The sequence below is a fragment of the Meleagris gallopavo genome, chromosome 7, assembly GCF_905368555.1.
Source record: "Meleagris gallopavo chromosome 7, MGAL_WU_HG_1.1, whole genome shotgun sequence".
Classification (NCBI taxonomy): domain Eukaryota; kingdom Metazoa; phylum Chordata; class Aves; order Galliformes; family Phasianidae; genus Meleagris; species Meleagris gallopavo.
The window spans coordinates 17,849,825-17,875,910 of record NC_139410.1 but is presented as its reverse complement, the minus strand read 5'-3'; the positions used below and the strand labels follow the sequence as shown (position 1 = coordinate 17,875,910).

At 36.1% G+C, this 26,086-nt stretch overlaps 1 protein-coding gene across 2 annotated transcripts in view; it reads left to right on the top strand.

Annotated features, from left to right (window-relative positions):
• MYO3B (myosin IIIB) overlaps positions 1-26,086 on the top strand; it is a 196,765-nt gene that overhangs the window by 11,565 nt on the left and 159,114 nt on the right. For both annotated transcript variants that reach the window (XM_085228887.1, XM_031554299.2), the window contains exons 5-9: positions 15,921-16,104; positions 17,583-17,717; positions 19,131-19,235; positions 19,501-19,600; positions 23,132-23,208. In XM_085228887.1, the coding sequence (XP_085085013.1) occupies positions 15,921-16,104; positions 17,583-17,717; positions 19,131-19,235; positions 19,501-19,600; positions 23,132-23,208 (601 nt within the window). The remainder of the gene's footprint in view (positions 1-15,920; positions 16,105-17,582; positions 17,718-19,130; positions 19,236-19,500; positions 19,601-23,131; positions 23,209-26,086) is intronic.

Here is a 26,086-nt window from a genome sequence, read left to right as displayed (position 1 = left end):
TGTTGAAGTGCTAATAGATATGCTGCGGTGTGGGCTAGGCTGCTCTGTTGGTCAGGTGAGCCATATGCCAGTGAAAACATGGGCAGGGGTTGTGCCAGGGAGCACACATTCTAGAGAACCCTGGCCAGGTGAGGGGAACAGGCCCAGGGATGTCGGCCAGGTGAGTGGGAAGCAACAAGACAGATTCCAGGTCTATCCAGGAGATCAAGTCCATAGGTCAGGGACTGAGTTTAGTCCAATGGGGTGTGTGGCTGTAGCCATAGTTCAGGCAGGGACCAAGAGCAATGGCCTTTGGCTGAATGCCAAATGCCTCCTGAATGAAGCAGACATCCTGACAGCACAAACTTTTGCAAAATGATGTAATGTATTCTTAGCTATTTATTCATGTAATTGGCACTATTCTGTCCTAGTTCTTCTTGTTGATATGCAATTTTATGTGCTAATTTTGCCTGTGTCTGAGCAGAATTGTTTTTCTTATATTTTGAATTCCTTTGCTGTGTCAGAGTACAACCCACTCAAAATAAGATTCATTCTAGCATAGATGTCTTCTGACAAAATCTAATTGCCTTGCTAAAGATTAATTCTGGATTTTTCAGTACTTTGAGTGAACGTGATAAGATCTTTTATCAGGGCCTTATATAACTTCCACACTTGCATGATTGTTTCTTTATCTTTTGACAGAGATGGATTTTCATTATTTTCTTTGTACATGCAGAGAAACTTTGAATGGATTTTGTTTTTACATGGAGTACCACATTCCTTTTGTTACTCTAACACTGCACTATACATTCTTTCTATGTCTGAATTAGCAGAAAATTATAAATGCATCAGCTGCACCATAATCTGCTGACTTTTTCTTTACTTTTCACAGGCATCCAATAGTTGAAGGCACAGAATGAATTGTAGTTTATAGCCACTTGATTTTCCTCCTCCTTTATTTCTTTCTGGAGCCTAGGACTCCAGTGAATCATTTCTGAATTCATGATAGACCTGAGATCCTTGAAGGAGAATCATTGTTCAGAGAACACAGCTTTCTCCAACCTGCCCTTGTCAGGAAGGCTTTTTTCTTTCCACTGAATGTAAGACACATGAATTTTCAGTCCAAAAATCATCAATCTTTTTAAAGGCTTTTTGATGACTGACCTTTTTCATCAATGATGAGAGGAAAGTAATGTTCATAGTTTATAACATTACTTGATAATGTTCTCAGTAGAGCTTCTGTTTTTACATCATGAGAATGATGTTTCCCCAGTGTTCTGGACTCAGCTAGACAAAGAATTCATAGTCCTATCTTGGAACTACTTTGTTACAAGATCACTCAAAAATAGGATTGTAAATAACTCTTGCAAATTTTGTTATTAATGTATGCCACTTTAAAAGACTCTGTTAAATGAGACAAACACCTTGATTCTGTTTGATTCTGTTTGTGTGTCTCTTTAAAGTATGGTTGTTTATTTACCAGATAACAAATACACTAACATTTACATTTTTTATATAGGGAGAGGCTCTTTTTCTGAGATTTAACCATTTTCCAGGGAAGTCATGCTTCACAAGGGACTGACAGCTTGTGAAAAGTTTAGCTAGATGTGAATAATCACTGACGTTTGTGAAGGACAGGTGAGACTTCACATTAGGCCTAAGGCCATCAGCTGCTGAAGAAGATGGCAAAATATAGTTTGATGAAGGGGACAGATTACTCCTTTCATAGATGAATGAGTAGTGGTTTGAGTTTTAAGGGAGAGGACAAAGAGGAATTACCACAGAGACAGGGGTACTTTGTAAAGTGAAAATTATTTCATTCCCTTCTGAGGAGGTGAGGGAATATAAGCTGAAAAAGACCTGTGAGTTTATTAGATAAGAAAAACCTTTAATGCTGATCTAAGTCTAGATACATGTAGAATTATTTAATTTCTGTTATCTTGTAGTGTTCTAAACCTTGGTAAACTGCATTATCTATTATGGATGTAGTAAATAAATCATTTTGTAAACACGTTATATTGATGTGGTTTGAGTGAGAGATATCAGTACAGTTGACTAACTCTGAGAAATTTCTGCCTATAGGCTCCTGCAATCTGTAGGCATTATTGTGCTACTGTCAGGCAGCTAGCAATCCAAAACATTTCTTAGAAATTGTGAAGGGTAATGAAGTTGCATAGGTCCAAGTACAAGTCAATAACTCAGTCTCTAGAGAATTATTTCCTTTGGTTATTTCAATGGTAGTGAGAAGCCTAAGGATTGCAAAGGAGTGCAAGGGTAGGCAATGTTATCTCTAATTTTATAAACCGGGAAATTAGAGAATGGTGAAATAATATTTCTAGGGTACACACAACACTCTTCTGTCCTGATATCTTAACCCATTTCTGTGTCATGCTTTGCCTCCCATATGGTGGCTGGCTTCACTAATGTAAAAGTTGAGCAGAACGTTAGGTCAGTGTGCCTCTGAGATAACATCCCGTTTTTAGAATTATTTCAGTTTTAATTAGTGAATTAACTGGATGTATAAATATTTATGACTATCTCAGATGACTGATTACAACAGGAAATGAATAATTCATGGCAGAAAATTACCTTTGTACAATTGATACTTCATGGATATAAATCAGATATGGCAGTTTCCAAAAGCCAACACAAAATACTGTTTTTTGCTGGAAGGCCCTCAAGTGAGTATCTTCTTGGTGCAACCATTTCTGTTCTAAGCTAGGCAAAAAAAATCCTTCCAATGCATGAGTAGTAGTTTTGTGAGAAAGTCTGTTTACAGAGATGTACGTATAAACTGAGCATATTGACAGTCTGGACAATTTAGGGAATCATAGGAGGCCTTACTTTCAGAGCAACCTACAATTTATTTCCATGGGAGCTGTAAGAGATGCAAAGAACACAATAACACTATTTGATACAGCAAATTCTCATTTGCAATACATTGGTGGGAAGGCTCAACCTCTACTGCCATACCAATATCTTCTTGAAAAATAGGAGTCATTACTTCTAGAGTACCCCTCATATCAAGCCTTAATCTTAAGCTGGGAGGCTGGACTTCAGTAGGAGGACTTGGTCACAAAGTGGGATTGAAGAGGAACTACCTACGAAGGAAAACTGAGAGATTAATGGAAAAGGATACCTACCAACTCTTTTAATGGAAAATCGGCCTCTCTACAAAAAGGGAGCTTGCTACTGAGACCAGAAGGAGTAATTTAGAAATGACCAACAGTGTTTTCAGGGTAGACAATACAAGCTTGAAGGAGGTACTGAGGACTGCTAAGTGTAGTGGATTAAGGTGAAAAAGTTTGCATGTCAGAAGGCTGAAACAGGGATGTTTTATGACAAGGTATTTTTTTTGACTGTGTAATTCTCTTTTTGTAATAGCTCAATTAAAGGGGTTTTCCAAACCCCAATTACATCTGTGCATTTATCTATTTCATGTCGCAAGTATACCCCTGTTACAGAGCTCTGAGAAGGGATGCTAGGGCACTAGGCAAGGAGCTGCTAGCACACCTGTGCGGCTAGCTGAGCTGGTCCACAGGTCATATTCTCATGACAGTAGCAGACTGAGAGGCTGATATGCACACTCTCTGAGCCTCAAGGGACGCTTATAAATCTAGCAGTCCATGGGGTTGCTTGTTTGCACAATCACCTGAGGACAGTGGATGAGAGTTCTGTGAAGGTATTACCGCAGATTATTAGGTTTAATATTGCTGTAATCATCAGAGAGAGGTAGCAGCTTATACCTGGTGGTGTAAGCGTATCTACCTACGTGATAGAATGTTTCAATACAACTCTGAGTCAGTTAGGTACTAGTTCATTTCATTTGTGAACTGAGAACCTGAAGCACGTAAGAAAATAATACTTCTGTGGTACAGGGAATGAGTTACAGTCAAGAGGATCTCAAGGGTTCTCTTAATCCTTAGGTTTGTACACTTGAAATGTAAAAGGAGCATCCTGAAGCAAGGCAGCAAAACCCTTATAACACATCACTCTGTATCGTGTAAAGATATCTTTCTAGAATGAATGAAATCAGTTGGTGCTTTGCCTATCACACTTTCATTCTTTTTTAAGCTTTGTTTTTTTTGTAGATACTCTTTGCTTAAATACATAGTTAGGAACTGGTGTTAATTGTAGCAAGTATTGTCCTTGTTGAAAACGACCTGTTGCTCTGTTCAGTCTGGACATTAGGAAATAGTACTTTTCTGAAAGAGTGGTCAGTCACTGGAATGGGCTGCCCAGGGAGGTGATGGAGTCACCGACCCTGGAGGTGTTCAAGGAGCGTTTGGATTTTGTGTCAAGGGACATAGGTTAGTGAGAAGTATTGGTGATAGGTGGATGGTTGGACTGGATGATCTTGTGGGTCTTTTCCAACCTTGGTGATTCTGTGATTCTATGATTCTGTGATGTGGTAGAACATAATGTCTGTAGGTTATAATGTGATGCAAACAGTGCTGCATCCTCCTGCATGCTGGTTGTACTGTCTAATTTACTTTTATGGTGAAGGTCTTAACTGACTTCCCCATTCAGTGCTGGTTGTGGTAACACAGCAAATAGATAACATGCTTCCATATTTCTTTGTTGGATGATAGCACAAAATATTTTTCAAATTCTGGAGGCCTACAGTATTGAATATGGAGCTGTTCACTAAATCAAATGATATGTACAATAAAACTGATTAGCTGATACTGAGCTGCTACAGGTAGTTTTTTTTCTAGGTCATAATTATTGCACCCACTGCATGGTGAACTGCCCTTACATGTCATGTTTATCTTTGTAAATTCTCCGAACTTTCTTCAGGAGTGTTTGCAGCAGCCCAAGAGTTGGACTTGGAAAAGAGGCCAGTTCATTCCTTCCTTTTATTTTTAAATTCTGTTTTAAAATTTCATGGAGTTTTTGTTGTTATTACTTTATTTTATTTTCTTATTTTCTTACTAAATTGTACTCTCTTCAAGATCACAGCTCTTCGAGGTGTTAATCTCCCCCAAATCCTTTGAATCAGAAGGGATTGAAGTTGATTAGTGCTTCTCAGTGTGAAATACCTGATAGGAGCAAGCTCAGAGTTTTGCTTGTGTCCGTGTTGGCATCTGTTGTGTCCCATTTCCCTCACTGGGATTGCTAAGTACTTTGGCGATGAGTTTTTGCATTGGTGGGGATAAGGTCTGCATGCAAATTGTGTTGGATGTTTGGGAATCTTTCCCTGTTCAGTAAAGAAAAATCAGGTCTTTCTTGCCAATGACCGCGCATAAGAATGTATAATAAAGTACACTCAGGTCTGAATTCCTTTTTGCAGCCACAAAGCAAGACTTCTTTTCAGATGACTATCTGGAGAATCATGATAGTATAGCAGTGTTATTTGCTTTACAGGTCAGAATATACAAATGCAAAAGTCATGAAGTTGAGAAAGTAGTCGTCAGTTAAAATGTCATGGTGGTGGAATATTATTTCGCTTTTCTCTCTGAAGCTTCCTCTCCTTCAGAGTTTGCTATCGGGTTATTCTTTCTGCTTGCCTAAAATGTTAACAAATTGTAATGTCTTTATGTCTTTTTGGGGTTCAGACCAGCAGAAAACAAAGATATTTTTTTTCTTCCTTGTAGATTAAGGAACGTTAAATATTGTATGCAGGTATAACAACTCTTGCAGCTCCTAAGCATATCACAATCTATCCTTCTCTTTTATCTATCTGTATTTAGGATTCCTGAACTGACTTTTAAGTTTAACAGTTAATTGTGAATAGCAGCAGACATTGACATTGTGCTGCTGCTTTTTGTAACATCTTTCTGCTGGAATTATGTTGTGCAAATTGTTTGAGGATTTGCTTAGGTCTTTGTTGCTGAATTCAGAGTAAACTGTTATTGGCCCAGAGAGCATAACTTGAATTTGTATGTTGCTCTGAAAGTAATGTGTTCTATTTATTTCTATAAGAGCTACAGCAAATACAAAGAGCGCAATAACACTATTTGACCGAGGAAATTCTCAGCTACAAAACACTGTTTTCCAACATTGTCACCACCATTAGCTCTGCATTTTCACCTCTAATGAAAAAGATCCTGAATGTTGCTCTTGTAAAAATCTGCAACAGCAGAAGTGACCTGTTGTTGCCACTGCTGAAATATGCCACCCTCTGCCTCTCTGTGCTCATGTCCACTCTTTGCTCTCCACCAGTGTTCAGCAAGTGTCTGTGAATGTTAGTGGGTGCCATTTTTTCCACGTATAGGAATTCAGTTCCACACCTTTGCTTCAACTGCGCTTCCATGTCAGACACCATGTTGTCAGACTGCCCCTCTGCTGCCATCTGTCACATGGCAACAGAATGTAACGGAATATTTGTGGGAAGGTTGAACCCCTACTGCCATACCACCAACAGCCACCTCTGATGTTCTGGGCCAATATAATACAACAGGAGGCGTTACTTTTGGAGCAGCCCTCATACATCTATAATTTATTAAACTTAATTCTTTGAAGGTTCTTTTGATAACTGCTCCATAAAGATAGCTGCTGAAGGAAGTTTAAAATGAACAGATCCTATCTAGCATGCCTATTATTATTTTTGAAGCCCGTTAGAGAAGAGAAATTATGCAAATTGGTGTCACGGTAGGCTACTGCACACATGCTGGTAATGCATAACAACTAGCTTACTGATGAAAATACTTCATCTTGAGCAAGAGTCATTGTCAGCACTGAGAGCTGCTCTTTGTATCGTGGTTAACGGTTTATTATTATTTTGCTGATGGATAAAGAGAATGTCTGTTCTTATTTAAAATCCTCATTAGAATAAAACTGCTGTAAAAGTAATACTGGAGCACTATAATGTTGAATTATGATTGATTACATTATACAATTAAGGTATATTGTGAAACAGTAGGAATATCCTTTCAAAAAATTGAGCAGTTTTGTTGCTCGCTCTCTGTGAATGACTAAATGGCTTAAATCCTTCAGCTCCTGTATGTAAAAGACTTGATAAATAGATTAGGCTCAGGATCAATTAGTGTCACACTGATCTTTAGTATTAACGAAGTGAAGCTGCTAGGATTCAACCGGTTTATCTGTACCCTCCATGACAGCCACTTAAGCTAACATGTACTGCATTGTTTGCATAGTGCTGGGCCTGGGAACTAGCGTGCAGAACACACGGTTCTGTGCAGCACTGACAGATACGAGCGCTACTGTGAGGAAACTGTCTTAATTCTGAAGAATTCCTATATCTTTTGTGGGACAAAAATCCAATATAATATAAACTGATTTCAGAAAATAGGTCGCTAATGTAAGTTTGCAGTTTTTTTCTTTTAACTTTTTTGTACATCTGTTTTAGATTTCTTTTTTGTCATCTGTACACAAAGCACCTCAAGCTTTTGTAATTAGACTGCAGTGAGGAGGCTGGTTTTGGTCTAAGGGCCATCATTCAGTTCTTAGCTCTTCTTCTTTCCATTTTAGCACTACCACAGGCATTTTAATTGCTGTGACAAGATACTGCCAAAGGAGATGGAGAAAACCTTCGGTATTGATTTTTAACACATGGGGACTGTAGCTGGTAGTCACTTGATTTCCCACCTTCAGTTTATAACTGAAAAGGCTCATGGGATTATTAAGTTCATTTTAATGCTGAATTGCTAGGCTGAGGTGAAATTGATGTGTTAGCTGTTAGTCATTTGTAACTGCTTGGTGTGTTTTGTTTGGTGGGATACTGCTTAGATAACTAATAGAAATATAAATAATATAAATACTGTTTTTAATAGAATTGTCACTGATCAGAACTTCCCATTTGAGTTGTTAACTGGCTTTCAGATGTTTGGATCAGGTCTTGGACAATAACTTCTGCTTAATATTTTGTGAGACTTTGTGTGTTTCATTGTTATATTTATAATGTAATAACTCTTAATTTTATCATGATAACTGACTAGGTGCACCATTTTATTCAACGTTTGGTGTCCAGAGATGTAGACATGAACTGATTCATTTAGCAGTTGGACAAATGGAATGTATTGTAATTCCTCATGAATGATCAGCATCTTTATTTTCAGTGGTACTGAAAACTTCATTAGGAATCTCTAATGATTTATGTGTTAGTAACATGATTCCATTTACATCAAAAGATAAGACAACTTTTCAAAAATTACCAGGTTTGCCATGTGCAAGGGGGTGTTGGTTTTTTGTTTTCTTTTTTCTTAAATACAGATTACCTCCCAGAAGCCCTGGAAATGTCGTTTGTTGTTGGTAATACCTCTTGCTAATTTTGTGAAAGCAAAAGCTGTTTTCTGCACATTAATGAGGAATGCAAGTTAGCTTTTACCAGCCGTTTCCAATAATTATGCTATCTAATTTGCCCTAGTTTCATCTTTTTTTTTTTCTCCCTTATTTTTCAGTATCAACACTGATCTTAGGCTATTTCTGCTCGACCTTGGTGAACCAGCCTTTGGAAGTTTTGTGAGAAAGAATTTTCTCACAAAAGAAGATCATATCCAGAATTATTAGAGAAGCAGTAATACCTGAAGCAAATAAATTCCTATAGTTTTCATGAAAATCAGAGGCTAGGGAAACAAACCAAAACCTTCTCTGGTGAAGATACAGATTGAGTTTTGTCCTTTATGCATTCTAATTTGCTTGGACCATCTGTGTGCTAACAATTCCAGCTTTGCTACAACAGAGGTTGACCTCTGGAAAGCAAGATTAATAATTATTGATGGTAGGATATTTCAAAGATACAGATTTATCAAATTCAGTACTTTCACTGCTTGTGGAACAAGTTTTATGGCTTTCTTAGCACTGTGAATTACTGTTTACAAATCTTTTCATTCAATTCATTTCAGCTCTTGTGTGTATTTGGTTGGGGAAGTTTAGCTATGGTAGATGAGGAAAAAAAGCATGTTATATGTATGAAGTTCTGTGAAAATGAGTGGTGCTGAATGTTTCTAAGATAAATAAATTTGATACATAACAGAAGTGTTGACATCAATGAAGACGAGATGGAAGAGAAGCAAAGCCCTGGGAAATTTTTTGAATTACCAGAGATTGTTTTTATTAAAAAAAAGGGGGAGATAGTTTGAGTTCAGCCTCATCTTTAAGACCTTCCTACTCTAGAAAACCTCAGTGATTGCTTGTTCAATCCTTGATTATGCAGCCGATTGAGGCAGTGTTCAATTAAATAGCATGGCCCATTCTGTTCAGGTTTAGCAGCTCTATTTAAGGCTACTATTATATTGTCTGTAAGTCCCAATCAACAACAAAAAAACATGAGGCAAACTGGTAAGCTGGCTGTTAGAGGCAGCAAGTAACATGAAGTCATAGGTCCGTTTTAAGAAAGAAACATCAGAATGAAATTTTGAAGGGAGGAACAATGTGGTTTTTGAGGGAGCTGCCAGTAAGGTGTTTACCCAGAGCCTGCGAATTATGGAATTTTTCTCAAGAGCACCATGGTGCTTATTAGAGAGTAACAAGATGAGATGACATCTGAAATAAAATGAGTTCCTTGTGAACCAACAGCAGAGTCAGCAATGCCTTCTGGTCTGACAGGCCTCCAAGAAAAGTAAGAATAAAATTGTATTTGCAGCGTAGCTGGTCAGGGGCCAGGCTATACTTTATCACTTCCTCCATGCACCTTTGATCTGATTACTTATGAAAATGGCTAATTCCTCGGGATGTGTTTGTACTCCCAGAGTAGTTGTCTTGTCTGTTTGATTTATATGAACAATACAAAAATGATAAAGCATTATTCATAAACATTAAATGCTTTACCCATTAACACTATGGTGCAGTAAGAATTTACTTTAATTTTTTGTAATGCAACAGATAATAATACAATGAATCTAAATGAAAACACGTGCCTGGGTTGCCTGGGCTAGACACATACATTTTTCTACTGTGGTTTTATTTTTCTGGAGTGGTTTTATGTTTTAGACTCAAAACATGTGATTAAAAAAATTGAATTAAGGTTATAATCTTAAAAATGCTGTGGTTCAGAATTGGTTTAGGAATAGGAGTGTGAAACTCTCACCATTTCATTGAAGTGTTAAAAAAAAAATCTAAGAGCCACCATAATTACTTTATAAATTTCCTTTTTAGTTTGGGATAAAGTCTAGTTGCGTGAAAACATTAAAAAACAGTGCTTTGTAATATCCTGCTGATGTATTATTATGCGGATAGTAAAGCCAGATGTTCAGATTCTAGCATACAAACTTGAAAAGCATTTGTTGGAGGGAGTATTTCCCTATGTTCTAGAGAATTATCTGCGTATCACCAGGTGAGATCTTAACATTTTTATTTAAGCCTGTTTTGTCTCAGAACACAATGAAAATAGCGTTACTGTTCTATTACAAGTATTACAGAAATGTCAGAATAATTGTATTGTAGTAGCAGGCTATCACAAGTTTTCAAGGTGGATAGTAAATGCCCATTTATATATCCATGATGGCACAGAATATCTATTATGGAGGGCTTGGGGTGTGTATTGTACTACGGAGATCCTGAAGAGGAAGCAGATAACACAGTTAGTAATTAACCAAATTGTTTTTGTTCTCCTCATTTCTGTACATTTCTGTACCTATGTAATAATTACATTAAGTAGTAGGTGACATTTAAATGTTTTTGTCATTATGTCAGTTGGTATTTTGTGTGTGATTTATTATGGTTAATCCCAGGAATGGGATTGATGTTTCATGTTGTGATGGACTGGAAGCATAGAAACAACCTTGGCAAAGGCAAGCCAACAGTCACAACACTTCCTCAGAACTATCATCTAGATATAAGCCACTGCTGCTGATTATTGCTCTGTCCTGGTCCTGTCACTTAGATGATCTTAGAAGTCTGCAACTTTGAGTTATTCCATTCATCCATAAAAAGGATGCAAAAGATCAGAAAGTAACAAAGGTGTTCCTGAATTTAGAAGACTATTTGTAGAGAATGGAAATGTGTACAATTAGTAAGAGGTTTAAAAAGTTTAAGATTATGTTGAAAGAGAGATTACCTATAGTAGTTTCCTGGCTACTTTCTCTGTACCTCTGTTTTCAGTACCCACAGAGCCTGTTTCGTGGTTTCTGTATTCATCAGGCACTTGTTCTGTGAACTGAATTTAACAGGAGTGTTTTCAGGGATCTGCCTTTCACCTTTAAATAATGGCAGTTTTATTACCTATTGTCCTATTTTTCCCTGAAGTTGGCCTAGTGAAACAATGTGATCAGTTGAAGCATGATTCTTTTTGTCCCTAAGTTGTAACAGCTTTTAAATATATTTCTGTCCTTCTCCATCTTCTGTCACTGACCTTCATCCTCTAGAGAACTATGTACATCAAATTTTGCAGCTGCTTCTTCTACAACCAACTTATAGGATGATATGTTGATGGATTCTTTTGTATGCTGTATTTCAGGATATTGACATCCTCTTTGTTTTAAACTAGCCAGAAAGAAACAGCAAGAGGAAACTAGCAAAGAAAGCTGTTCTGACTATTGATTTTCTTATGGCTTTCAGTGGTTCATTAATTCCCCTAACAATTTCTTCCTAGGTAACTGGCTTGGTGTGGCAATCAGTAGCCAGAATAGGCTGTCGTGACTGGGTGAAGCCATGGCTGATAATCTCAGTTTTGCCTTATGAATTCTTCTGTCTATGGCTCATTTATTTAGTGTAGAAGCAAAATAGAGCTCTCTATAAATAGCGGAATACCATAATTTTGAATATGACATTCTCATTCTTTCACTATTTCTGTAGATGCCAGAAGAACATCAGCCAGCTGTTTCACAAGACAGGCGAGAAGAGCCGGAAAAATAATGCTAAAAAAATTAGCTGTATGCAAGAGTAATTCATGTGGGAACAGTATTTTTTAGATGTATACATTATTTTTTTCTCACTAGCATTAACTGAAATTGCTTTTATGTCCCTAACAGCTGCATTAAAATTCAAACTATACAATACTGTATTCCACTGTTGTTTAAAGCACCAGGATGGACTGAGGATCATACTAATTTTAAAACCTGTATAGCTATCTTGTTTTACAGTAAACAAGAAAAAGGGTGCCTGTTTGAAGTCAGTAAGGCAAATAACTCTTGTATGAAAATTCAGTAAGGCACTACCAAAAAGAAAACTGCAATGCTTAAGCTATTTCTGGCACTGTTTCTCTTGCTTATGGGTCCATCTTGTTCCTATCATTTCTGAGAAAGATAGCTGCAGAATAATACATGTGCCAGAAAAATGTTGACTTTGTTCTAGAGGTTGTTACGTCATGTAAAATCTCTACATAATATTTCTGTGCAGTCTTTTTTGTTATTTTCACAATATAGTTTGAACTTTGTGAATTTGCATTGAGAATCAAAGAAGAACTTCTGGAATACCATGTAATTTCCAGAAGGCTTTTTTGGAGGCTGTTTAGAGCCATTAGAGAAGTCTGGTTCACAAATGGAAAAATGACTTGTGGACTGTATGTAAGCTGTATTTCTTTTGTTATCTTTTTATAGAATGATATAATCATCTAGGTTGGAAAAGACCTTCAGGAAAATGTCCAATCATCAACCTGTCTTTCTGAATTCTGTCACTAAATCAAGGCCCTTACAGTCACATCCACTCTTTTTTTATCAGACAAACCTTGCAGTCTGTTTGTCTTCCTGTGAAGAGGGTAATACATAATTAATGATTCTAATGCCAACCTTATTTTTTCTTTAAATTTAGATAAAACTTTTTTATGCATTTGCTATCTTAAAACTTAGTCTGTTGCACATGGTCTCACTTGATTTGTTGTGACTTCTAAAGGTTTTCAAAATGTCCTGGTGTTACAAAAAAAACTACTGAGATTTACTTTCTCAATGGAGAATGTCTCACTTCATGGGCAATTGAAAGAAATACCGTCAGTTGCTGAAGCCCATTAAGATTTTGTTTTCTCCTCTTGTTTCTCATGGTTGGTCAACACAGGTTTACTTTAAAAAGTAGTTTATCTCTCTCTTTTTTTAGGGAAAAAAAAAAAAAAAAAAGAACGAAAATCTTTCTATTTGCTCCTGTTTCAGCCTGAGAACATCTTGTCAAGACTCCTGTCTAGTTGTCCTTTTGCTTTGTATTCTTTATTATGTAAAATAAGGTTTGGCAGAGTGCAAGGGGTTGTTGATAACATCCAGTCATTCCTCAAAAAGCTTAAGAGTGTGCAGTCACAAATAGCTTTGTGTAACATGTTCACCAGCCAGTAGAGTTAATTGCCAAAGTGTAATTTTTCAGCATCTGCTGTGGGCTATTTTGCTTGCTGGCTTGGAACAGATTTAACCACTGAGAAGTTTTCTCCATCTGGTGGCAGAAATTGTGAAATTCTTGTAATCAGGAGGTCTGAAATGGATTGAGGCTCCCTCTGGGGAAGACAGTGCTGAGTTTTTCACAGCTAGAAGCCACCCTTTGTATATCACTTCAAAGCACAGAACAGATATGAGATCTGATGTGCAAGCAGTGAAAGAGGAAAAGCCTTCCTAAAGAAATTTCAGCTTTTACATTTTAGAGTTAAGGTCTTGTGGATATGGGGTTTTATAGAATTGATTGCATTCACGTGTAACTTTTTCTTGTACTAATAAATAAAAATATGGCAGCCCTTCTTTTAAGGCACACTATTTTGTGAAGCTCAGTAAATGAGTAAGCAAGCAAAAACTAATGAAAAAGCAGAAGTTGCACACTTTAAAAAAAATTAGACATTTATAATGTTTAAGATAGTAGTACATACTGTTCTTTTGCTTTTTTATAATGTAAAATTTTTACATCTATCACAGAAATGTCATAACTTACTATGTTGCATTCAAAGAACACTTTCACTGGTGGCAGATACAGAACCTCATTTGGTATGTATTGTTTGAGTTCAAGAAGAGACTTCTAGTTTAAGCAGAAGATGATTGTGCTACATATTTGGCAAATCTGCTTCTAAGCTGGACATGAACAAAGTTCTACTTTGTTATAAGAAAATGCAGAGAAGTGCTTACTCATTAAAATTTTTCTTCTCTCTTTCATGCAGACTCCATCTATAACAGTTTTGCATTAAATTCTCCTTTGTCCATGTTGTTTTCTGATAAAAGGCAATGCTAAAAAAAAAAAGTTGAAAGTTCAGAGGTAGTGTTTAATGATAACTTATCAGAACAAATTCAGGAAATGTCACAACTTTTTTTTTTTTAATTTTAAAGAAAAATATATTTGTTCACACTGGCTGCTTAGGAAGAGAGGCATTCTAATAAATGTTACATTAGTATGAAGAGTGCTACGCATCATTTTTTGGACATTCTATGTGATAGGCTAGTTGTTACAGTGATAGGCGAATGCCAGCTGCCTTTACTGATGAAGCATTAAAGTGACATGTTCAATATGTCTTCGGCTTTTGTTTAATTTTTTTTTTTTAAACTTGGGATACAGCTGTTCTTGCTTACATTTGCATTTGTCTTCCTACCCCAAGTAAAACTTGTTATGGTTGGCTTATCAGAAGCTACATGTCTGAGGATGCTGTCTTCAGTTCATGCAGTACAGTCTGTTCACCGACTTCAGCAAATTCTCTCTCATGATTTGCTTCAACATTGAGGTGCTGACTGTATGTGTTTGGAATACTCTTCTTTATTTGTAGCATGCTGTATTGAATCCAAGTAGTGAGAAACTGTCCTGATTGTTATTGACGTTCAGCAGATTAATGACATTGACTAGCTTTTTCTTTTTCTCCTCTGCTCTCCTTTCATCTGTTCTCCTCCCTTTCCCTCTCCTCATCAAGAAATGCAATGTTTTGTGTTTTCTGTGTGGTAAATTTCTTTAATTACGTGTCACTGCTTTTTTTTCTTGGCATTTAAAGGAATTTAAAAACTTCTTTCCCCTGCAAAGGTATCAAGCATGGAAACAAACATCTCCATTCTGGTACACATATCTGGGCTGCATGTGAATTTGAATGCAGTTTATTTTCTTCTCTAGCATGATTAGAAAACATAGTTATTTCTTTAATTACATTGAGTAGCTGCTGCTTCATTCCTTTTTAATTTCTCAGACTTTTTATCAGGCTCACATTCTTTCTGACTAAATTCTTGATGCCGGATAGCTGTCAGTGCTGCTGGGAATGTTATAGAGAATAAGAAGACAGTAGGAAATGGCTCAAACCTTAGAAGTCAGGTCTGTTTGGGATCATTTGGAGTGAGGTGCTAGCTGATTAATCTCCAAAAACTGGGAGCTTTTGCAGTCAACCATGGTGTTGTCTTCAATTGCTTATTTCAAGATTACTTTACAATTTTTCTCCTTCAGTTTGTTCATGGATGTCAGAACTTACATTTTCCAGTTAATTGCAAAGGTAGCTGAGGTGGTCTGCATACTGATAGCCACACTGACTGAAACAGAGACAGAGACAGAGACAAGTGGAATTGCTGAGAAACATCTTCAGTGATAATTGTTACCCTAGTGACATTCCTGATGTCTAGTATCAAATTGTTTTGTATTTTACGATACCTGCCAGCCTGGTCTAAACTAATGAACTGGTTATATACAGCTCCATTGTAGATGTATCAGATATGATGAAGTGTTTTACCTACTGAGTGTTTGCCTGGCAATTATCCAGGGAGTTGGATAAAACACATTACATGAATGACATAGCTTTTTAATGCACAGGAAATAAGGTCTCATTTCATGAGCTGTGTTAAACCGGTTGTATAAAATGTCCATTAAAAGTGCATGCAATAAGGAGAGAGATCAGATATTGTCAAAAGTTCAGAAATGGGTTCAGAATTATTTAGCATATGCAGCAATGTATAAAGCAAATAGTTAATACATGCAGCAAAGTAAGTAATGAGAAATGGTCTAATGTGTTTTCTTTGCCTTCCTTTGTATAGTGATCTTATACCTCTGCATGATTTTCCTTTGTCATTCCATCTGCATTTCTTCTCAATATTAGATTTCTTTATCATAACACGGCTGCTTTAGTTCAGTTACTTAAGGCTTCCCATTGTATGTCTGTCTGCTTTGTTTTTCAGGAAGCCGTTGTATGGATTATTTCAATACAATTCTAGTATGATCGGACTAGAATCATTAGCTGATCCCACAGACACCTGGGAAATTATAGAAACTATTGGAAAAGGCACTTATGGTAAAGTCTATAAGGTTGCCAATAAGAAAGATGGGAGTCTGGCAGCAGTAAAGATTCTCGATCCTATTAGTGTAAGTAAAAGTATTAAACTCCATTGCTAATTTAAAATAATTTTTATACATTTAAAGTATAAGTTAAACATAAGATATTGAAAGCATCGTGGAGGAAATGTTTTTGCACAGTGGGTTGGCAGAAGGAAACCTGAAAGATGCTGCTGAAAATTTCATCATCTTGCATGCTCTTTGGAAACAGCATTTGCTAAGTTTCATTTTTATATCTATATAAGTCGTCCAGTACAAATTCAGACACCTGTGCTTGGAGCATCCATGTGATAGGAAAGCACAAAGGCATTCCTCTTAGGGGTCTGTTTTAGGAAGGAAGATAAAAGATACTGTTAATCTTAAATGTTCTTATTCTACTTTCCCTAAAAGGGTTGCTTTTTCCATTGCAGAAATACTGTGAACTTCATGATATTTTACAATTGTCTTCTGTAAGCGTCTAACCCTGATAAACAATAATTAAAGGAAAGGCAATAATTAAAGCCTAGGTAAAATTCTTGGAAGTGGTTCTCTGCTAGCTCCAGTTTTAGTGGAGCCAAGGCCCTCACTTTCAGTGGAAGAATTAACTGACCACTGTACAGATTGGATCAAGCTGGAGTTTGATTGTAACAGTTGAGCGAGTATATTTACTATGAAAGGTTGCATTTCTATTACCTACTACTTCTGAAGCCTGTCTTGCTTTTTCTCTTGTGTAATTCTGGGAAAAGTACTAAGTAAGATGATAGCCTCAAGATAGATAAAAACAAACAAGCCAAAACGGCCCTCCACGTAAATGTTTAATATTTTTAGTAGTTGCAGTGTCTGCAGAAGCAAGGAAATTTACTGCTTAGATATTGTTCTAATTTTTGGCCTATGAGCTGATATTCAACATTTTTTAATTGTCACAGAACTGTCATACTAACAAATGCTTAGTAACATTTGCTTGTTTAATGAATGTTGATATTTCTCTTTTCAATAGTTTCTAGTTTATGTCCGTCTTAATGTTTTTATTTTTACAACATTCCACTTGGAGGTTCTGTGAAATTATTTGATCTCATCTGTTGTCCTGTTTGGACCACAAACAGGAAAAGAAAAAATAATGAATCAAAGGTTCATATAATTACATTTTCATACATTTTTCTTAGAAATATGCATGTTTGAAATTAATACATTAAAAAATTCTTATTTAGATAGCTAAGTAATGTTTAGAGCAATTTTTACTTTTCCAGTTGCATATATTATTCATTAAAAGAGTCCTTGAAGAGGAACTGCTTGCTTTATACAGATTTCACATTTCTGCATGTAAAAAAATCAAGTGTCAGGATTTGATTAAATTAAATACTGTGGATTTAATTTGCAGTTTCATGTGAGTACTTTCAGCAGCATTAGAAGAAAGTCATTTAAAAGTACAAACTGCTTAAAAATAGCTCTTTTTATCCATAAGAGTTTATTCTTGCTTTACACAGGCTTACTGTGTTTGTATGTTCTGTATGTTTGTATTTCCTATTTAGGATGTGGATGAAGAAATTGAAGCAGAATATAATATTTTGCAGTTTCTTCCCAATCATCCTAATGTTGTTAGATTTTATGGGATGTTCTACAAAGCAGATATATATGTGGGAGGACAGCTCTGGCTAGTACTTGAGGTAAAAACATCTTGATAATATTACATCTTAACTAGTGAATGTTGGTGGGTCTCTGTTTTCTATTGCTAGGAGAGCCACAGCTTTCATGATTTTCTGATAGGGGCCATTTATCAAAAGACTGGTGATAGATGATATGTCATAATGTACTGTTGAAAATCTCACAAAAATTTGTTTAAGAGGGAAAGTCCTTATATTTTATTTCTATTCAAGGTGCTACATTCTGCCTCGAAAACCACTGTACCTTGTTGGTAAGATTAAAAACAGCTTAAAAACAGCTTGATTTTTCTTGTTGGAAAAATAATTTTCAAATTTTTTGAGAGGTCAAGCACTCAAGGGAAATGAGAAACATTACGTAGAGGTAACATAGTAAACAATTAACAAACATGCTGCCTGTTTCAAAATGAACAGAGAAAATGTAATATAAAACTAGAATTTGGTTGTTCTAGAAACTAGCAACAGAAATGCCTATTATTAATTCTTCAGTGGCAATCGGTACTCTTGCAGTGAAAAATGTAAAATGACATATGGTAGTCTTGTTGCCAGATAAGTGATTGCGAAAGATTTTTGCAAGATAAGTGAGGATTTCTAAACAATATCCAGGCTTAATAGATGCAGAGATTTACGCAGGCTGATGTTCAGTATAATGGCATTCAAATACTTTGGTCTGTTATAAGTAGGCTGAAAAGGTTAGCATTTTCTTTTTAATTACAGTTCATTTTAGAAATTCTATTCCCTGTTCTTGAATGATGACTTGAATCAGAATGGAAAAGCTTTACTTCCCCTTTAAGTCATAGAATCTCAACAATGCATTTAACTTCTGTCTATGGTAGAATTGCGTTGCTTGAATGAATGTCCTTTGACATTTCGTATTAAATTCCATTAACTATTGATAAAGGAGATTTAGTATCTTTGTTTTGCTGTTGCTTTTTACTGTATGCCTACTGGCTTTGTATTGAATTTGAGCTTGGATTTCCATGTGTGGATTTTTTTTTTTTGTTTTTTTTTTTTTGTTTGTTTGTTTGTTTTTCCAAGTGTAGCACATCAGATAGGTTATGTGTGGTATTGCATATAACAAAATTTTATATGGTGAAATTGTGAAATACTCTATATTACAAAATTGAATGTAGAATTTGAAAGAACTAAGTCTATATAGACCTTACTGACTAAGTACACTCTTGTCAGTAGCTTTTGGTGCACGTTTTCCAGACTTTAAAGACTTTTGACATTAAAAAAAAAATGCATTTTCCTCACATGGATAAATTTATGGATAGTAGAAAAGTAAAAATCTGGTTGTTCCCTGACTTGTGTTGTCGTACAGTTTTGTGCAGTAGTTGTTTACAGCCTAAATAAGTGTGTTGTGTAACTGAGGGTATGTCTTGCTTTCTTCCCCTTTTCTTTCTTCCCACTTCACAGCTGTGCAATGGAGGGTCTGTCACAGAACTTGTCAAAGGTTTGCTGAAGTGTGGCCAACAATTGGATGAAGCTATGATCTCATACATCTTATATGGTGCTCTCTTGGTAAGGTTGTTCACTGGGCTTGTAATGACAGCAGAGGGTGCAATTTGCTCATCTCATGCATATATTTTCCATTTACAAAGAATGATAATGTTGACAATATTATCTGGGCTATTACTGCAGCAGGGGTTATATCAAGCATGTAATCCTGTGGACAGATGTTTCTATAGACTATGTGCAGATTGTCTTCATTACATTCCCTAATAGTAGGGTGGTAATTGTTTTTAAATAAGAGAGTAAACTTATTTTTGTTACTGCTGGCATATAGGGCCTTCAGCATTTACACAATAACCGGATCATTCATCGAGATGTCAAAGGGAACAACATTCTTCTGACAACAGAAGGTGGAGTCAAGCTCGTTGACTTCGGTAATGACCACTTCCCATTTGTTTTCCTGATACATGCAGTTTAGCCAAAGGCATCTGTTTACTTTCCACTGGGAAGGCAGAATGCTATAGTGAGAGATTATCAGGACAATTATCAAGATTATTTTAAGGAGGAAAAATGGGAAAGCAAGAACGAAAATGGTATCAAAAAATCAGTAATACATTTTTAACTTAAAAGAGCAATAATAATAATTTATTGTTTAAAATATTTTTGAAGGTGTCATTTACAAATTTTTTTTTTTCATTTTGCAAAGAATGTCAGTTTCACAGTAATTGTCCTAATTTAAATTTAAATTCTGTCTTTTGCATATGAAAAGAAAACATCCTTCTCTTTGAAATGACATTTGCTAGCCTCTAGCAGTTTGTTCCCTCTGAGCAGAAGGTAAAATGGTCCCATGTGTCCAAAACCCAATATCCATTTAATATGTTATTATTGCTGTTATATACAAGCATGGCCAGTCTGGAAATATTGTAAGAAATAGAAGGGTAGGGAGAGGAAAAGAGAAAGGGACTTGTCAATAAAATTTAATTCAGTCCAGCATTTTTCTTCTTACATATATCCATTCAGAAAAATAACACAGTGCTGTATGTAGTCTGAGAGATATGTATGCAATGGAAACGAATTATTAGTAATATGTGTTTCATTAGTTAACCATAAAATGCATAAGATAATCATCATTGAGAATAGTATTGCTTGGATAACAGATGTATGTTTAGTAGTGCATGAAGGTAAAGAAAAATTTTCACAAACTGAGAGTAGTATACGATGACGTGCCAAAAATCCTGCAAATAGTAATGATTAAAAAAAATGAAATTCATATAGTGGAAAATAAATAGAATACCATGACATCATCAGTATTAGAAGTTTGACATTAAAAATGATTGTGTTGGAGATTATAAAGTAAGTTGGAACCAAGAAAGCAGCAAACTTCTCAGAACCTTCTAGGGACAGAAATTCATTATGTTGAACATTAGAGGTAACAATTAAAATAGTGGTGGGAGAAACATGGCTTGAAGCAAAATTTGCGGCAAGTCCCTGGGAATATAAGGGAGACAGGTAATTTCTTTATCAGTATGGTTGTTGTTTGTAACTACGCCCTTTTGGGAAATATTGGCTTCTTTCTCTGACAACTCTTACCATACATGTCAATGGCATTAGCTGCTGCTGAAGCTCAGCTTGGAGCTCCTGAGTCCAAAGGCGTATCTGTGGTATACAAATCTAAGTGGCATGTTCAGGAAAACTGAGAATCCCAAGATTTCTGGCATCTCATCTCTTTCCATGTTGCTGGGGCTTTTTTATTTCTTAACATTTAAGATTCACCAGTAACAGTAGCAAATTATAACAAATACAACAAATATACCTCAGAAAAAGACATGAGCAAACACTCAGGTGTTTCCTTGTACTTAGCCACTAGGAAATACCGAAATGTACTTCCTATATCTGACAAAGTAGTATGCACTAAGGTTTCATTGAATTGCTCTTTTTCTCACTAGCCCACTGCTTTAGTCATAGAAAGGACTTAGGATCAAATTAGGACTGAGTTACAGCTGTAACTGTTGTCTGTAGAGTTGTCCCATTTGTTGCAGGAGGTGAAAGATGGTTAGTGAAAAATGCAGAGTTCAGGAAGAGAAGGGTTTTGCTATTCAAACAGCAGAATGGCATCAAATGGGAGCCTATTCTTGCTTCTGCTAGGGTTTCTCTTTGTTGGCAAGTCACCTGCATCAAGCTTTTTAGAAATGGCCATTCTGTGTTCCTCATTTTCCTTGTATCCAGTCTGAAACATTTTGTACTACTTGCAGAAGAGCTAAGTTTGAGCTGCAGCTGAGAATGTTACAGCTCTACTTTTGTCATATGGAGTGCCTGAAGTCTGAAAGATCTCAGATTAAGAGCACAAAAACAGTGGATGCATTTGATATTTTTAGGCTAATCCCTGGAACTAATAATCCTCTCCCATTTTGAAGGAATGTTAAGGAGATTTGTTTGTGTGATAAGGAGCAAAGAAAATAGGAAAGGAAATAATAATTCTAGATTTAGTATTGAATTGGGCATACTAAATGAGGGTCTAGAATCCAAATTGTTGGAGATAAAAGGAAATACTCAGAGATTACCTAGTCAGTGAGTTCTATCCATTATACATAACAGATAGAACGGGGGAAGAGAAAGTGAATTCATATCAAGGCGGTATGTATGGATATTAGCACACTGAGAAGATTGCACATAGTTATTTGTTTGCTTTTATTGCATGACTTTTCAACTTGTTCTTTTTTCAGTGTAATATGTTTTTTCCTTCAACTTCACTCAATAGCATGACATATTTGAATAAATGTTGACCCAAAATGTTTGCAACTCATCACTCATTCGTGTTCTTTCTCTCTTTTTCACCATCTTCCCTCCTTCCCCCTTTCTCCCTGTCTCAGCTATTTGGTGTTCCATGCTGTTTTGGAATGTCCATAGATGGCAGCTACAAATTAGGTTAGCTTAAGAGAAAACAGTTAAATGTACAGAGGCTCGTAGACTCCAGTCATTAGCTGTTTCACAGCGTTACCCACCAAATCAAGACTTGCAATCACACTGAAATGAAAAATAAATACAGAATTGAATCATCAATACAGCAACCTTATTGCTTAATTTACAAATTACTAATTTTGAGTCTCAATTTCTTACTCAGGCACAAATCATAAATGATGTGTTTCTACCTGTTTTTCTTTGTAGGTGGTACTGTGGGAGTAGATCATGTTTTCTTTTGTTTTCTTTTTTCACAACAATGGTAGTGCGAAATATTTTTGTCAGTATTGCATTTGTTCAGCTTATTTGAATTCTCCTGAATTCTACAGGAACACAGTTGACAAGAGCACAGAAAATGATTTGAAATTTCATTTTGATTTGTTAATATTGATTCATTTTGCTCTAGTTCCTTCCTTCCTTTTTTCTGCTGTGCTTTACTAGTCTAGCCTCAGTCAGAAAACCAATGAAGCACAGGCTTTGTTTTAAGCACTTGCTTAATTCCTAAGTACAAGAATTTAAGCTTCCATGTTTTTCACAGGAAAAGATTTGTTTTAAACAAGTGCATAAATGTTTTGTTGAGAAGGAACTTCTGCAAGGTTCCTGCCAGCAGCATTCAGGGAATAAATTTCAGGTAGGCTTGGGCAACATTTCTGAAAAATAGGTTTTAAATTCAGATTGGAATTTGAAATGTTCCAGGTTATACTCATGAAAAATGGCAGAAGGAGGCATCTGTGATATTAAGAGCTGATTAAATTTTTGAATTTGAATGAAAGTGCTTCAGACTGAGATCATTCATAAAAAAAATCTCTTAGCAATTTAGAAAGAAAACAGCAAGCTGTGGTCTGTCTGGGATGAGCTGTGGAAAAATTAAATTAATCAAAGAATTCAGTAGTAACACTGCACTTTGGCCTGTAGCTGTGACCTCAGAGGTTTGTTTCCTACATAATTCAAATAAACTGACCTGATTTAATGAATTTGAAGCCAAATTTGTTTCTGTTTTGTTCCAGGTGTTTCAGCCCAGCTCACCAGCACACGGCTACGTAGAAACACCTCAGTGGGAACACCCTTCTGGATGGCTCCTGAGGTAGGCAACTGTTTTTTTGAATCCTGAATTGTCTTCCTTCATTGTAATGCATGATTTGTTGGCACTTTAATCAAGAAATATCTTTTCTTTCCATCTAAGGACCATATTTCTACTTTTCTCCACATCTATGGCTCCTGTCAATGAATGTACTACTAGAATACACAAACTGGATTCTTTGAACAGTATCAGTATTCACTGTTTTTGTCTCTGTAGTGTTTCCATAAAAATACAGATGATCTCCAAGTCATTAAGGGTTGTCTTGAAAATTTTATGACTTCCCAATCAGACACATTTAAGCACTATGTAATTCTATAGAAATGCTTTTTAGGTGAAAAGTACCAGTATGGGACATTTAAAGAACCCTTCACAAAATAGTTGAGTATGTGCTATAGATTTAGGTAGATAGGAATCTACAGCTGAGAGCTTGGGCTGGGGAAACTGCAGTCTGCAATTCTGCAGTCTCCTGAGGTTTCACACATATGGGGACCAATCCTCTCTTGGACTAAAGTTTTTGAAGTTAATCTGGCCCTGCACATGTGAATATGATTCTGTGCATGTTTTTCTGCTATGTTATACGCAGATTTCTGGTCTGAGGAAATGCATGCAGTTTTTCTGCAGTTGGCTAGTTGATCTGTATTGTTGATCCATTTGCTCTATTATGGAGATGAATTCACTAAATATAGGAAAGGTCCTTTAAAAAATGATAGTTAATACCCTATTTCTGTGTGCTAGCGAGAGACACAACTCGTAATGCTCATCCTGACCTATTACAATATTGGCCCAAACAGCACCAGTATTTATAGGATAGGTAAATTTAATGAGGACTTAATGTCTATATTGAAATAGGCTTGTCTATCTTTTGAGGATCTTAATGTACTTTCATACATTTACTTCTCCTTCTCTATTATGTCAGACATTCAGAATGTTCTGTAGGTTGTACTGCAGGGAAGTATTTTTTTGTGTATGTGTGTGCTTGTCTGAGCATTTAAATACAGGGTGGAAGAAGGACGACTTCCCACATTACTATCTTGATTTAAGACTCTGTGAAAACCTTGGCTCAGCTGTGTGTCCTTTAACCTTAATTACAGACTATCTTGTCAAGTAGTTGGGCCAAAAAAAATCATAAAAAAGTGTTTCAGAAGCACTAATACTATAACATCACATAACACAAAATAATCTCAAGCACGTTGATAACATGAGATTAGCCACAATATGAAGGTAAATACTGAAATGGAAAGAAGTGTTTACAGGAAAAAACAAAAGGGTTCATTTATAGTTTGTCTATTGTAATCCATGCTACTACTCACTTTTTTAAATACTATAGAAGTAGGTATATGTGTCAGTACAGCGGAAGAGATGTCAGAGTGAAAAGAGCAATTGGTGTATATTCTAGTGTATGGGAACTAGTATGGGACTCACCTAGTGCTAAACCACTGATTGATTGCCTGAGGAAAGGACTGAATCAGCCCTGGGAGCACAGGTAAGGGCAGTTCAGCTGTGTGACTGGAAGGGGTGAAGCCTCACTCCCTCCCTCCTAGACCCCATTTAAGGGCTGACTGCCACTGGGGAGGGAATCTCCAGAAAGAGATCCCCCCTCTGTGGAGTCTTTCCTATGAACCTAGATCTTTGAATGTAGGTTCCTTCCCTGTTTGTTTCTTTTCCCATTTTCACCACAATATTCTTTCCAGCTGTAATACAAGCTGTAATATATAGTAAAATGTGAGCGAGTACTTAGAGATTTATAAAGCAGCCAATGCTAGATAATAATAATCAAAACGTAAAACTCATTTGCTTTCCCAAGGTTTATGTCAAAAACAAACAAACAAACAAAAAAACCAAACAGGCAACAATAGTTATAGTTGTTTAACTTTGCGAGATGGTTCAAGAATTCTGTTTCTGAGTAGCAAAACCTGAAGTTCAGAATTCTTTCACTTGCTGGGGACACGTACACTTGGACTCATGGGCTGGCATAGCTTAAAAATAAAGAAGAATAATCTGCAATGGTTCCAGACAGTATATTCTCTGTAAATTTAAGGTCAATTGGATGTTTAACTGAAGGTTTTAAGGTTTAAAAATATTAATTGTTGCCCTTCTTGCTGTAAGAAACAGTGCAATTTTATAAGATGTAGATTATGAAGTCAGAAATGGAGTGAAGAGGGAGTGACTTGTTTCTTTGTAAGCTGTTAAACCTAAATCATAATAGCCTCATTTGCATTGGAGACCTTTAGATATATTTGAATTTAGAGGAATTTTGGGTGGAATTTGCATCTGTTACAGGTGTGTAAATTTGTTTCCGTGTGCAAAACAATTTTAAGTGTTGTGCAAACATCTGTTTCTTTTAAAATCTACTATACTACTTATACATCTCTGTAGCTTCGTAAGGACGGCTGATTACAGATGAGCAGGGAAAAGAAGCTGCTATAACAGATCCAAAATTGATCTTCCACACTCTCACAAAAAATGGTTGATATTTTACCATCTCCATAACAACCAGTTACGTCACAAAAGAGACACAAGGCAGCTTAGAAACCACTGTGCAAGCATTATTTATGGAATCACCTTCATTGCAGACGTTCTGAAGCCTTTGTAAAACACTCCTTTACACAGTGACAGAAATATTATGAAATATTTTCTTGAACTCGGATTTTTGGAGGTGATTTTTACAGTGCTGTTTTGCTTGAGTAATTGCAATCAATGTCAAATCATACCAAATTTATAACCCATCCCACCTGAAAATACTCATTCTGAAGGTAAAAACCCAAAGAAATAAACAGAGACTAAGACACATTTGTTCAAAAAATACAACATACATGTAACTGGTGTGCATTATGTGGATCACTCAAAAAGGATCAAGGCTAGCTTGATATCCTGCCTGTTT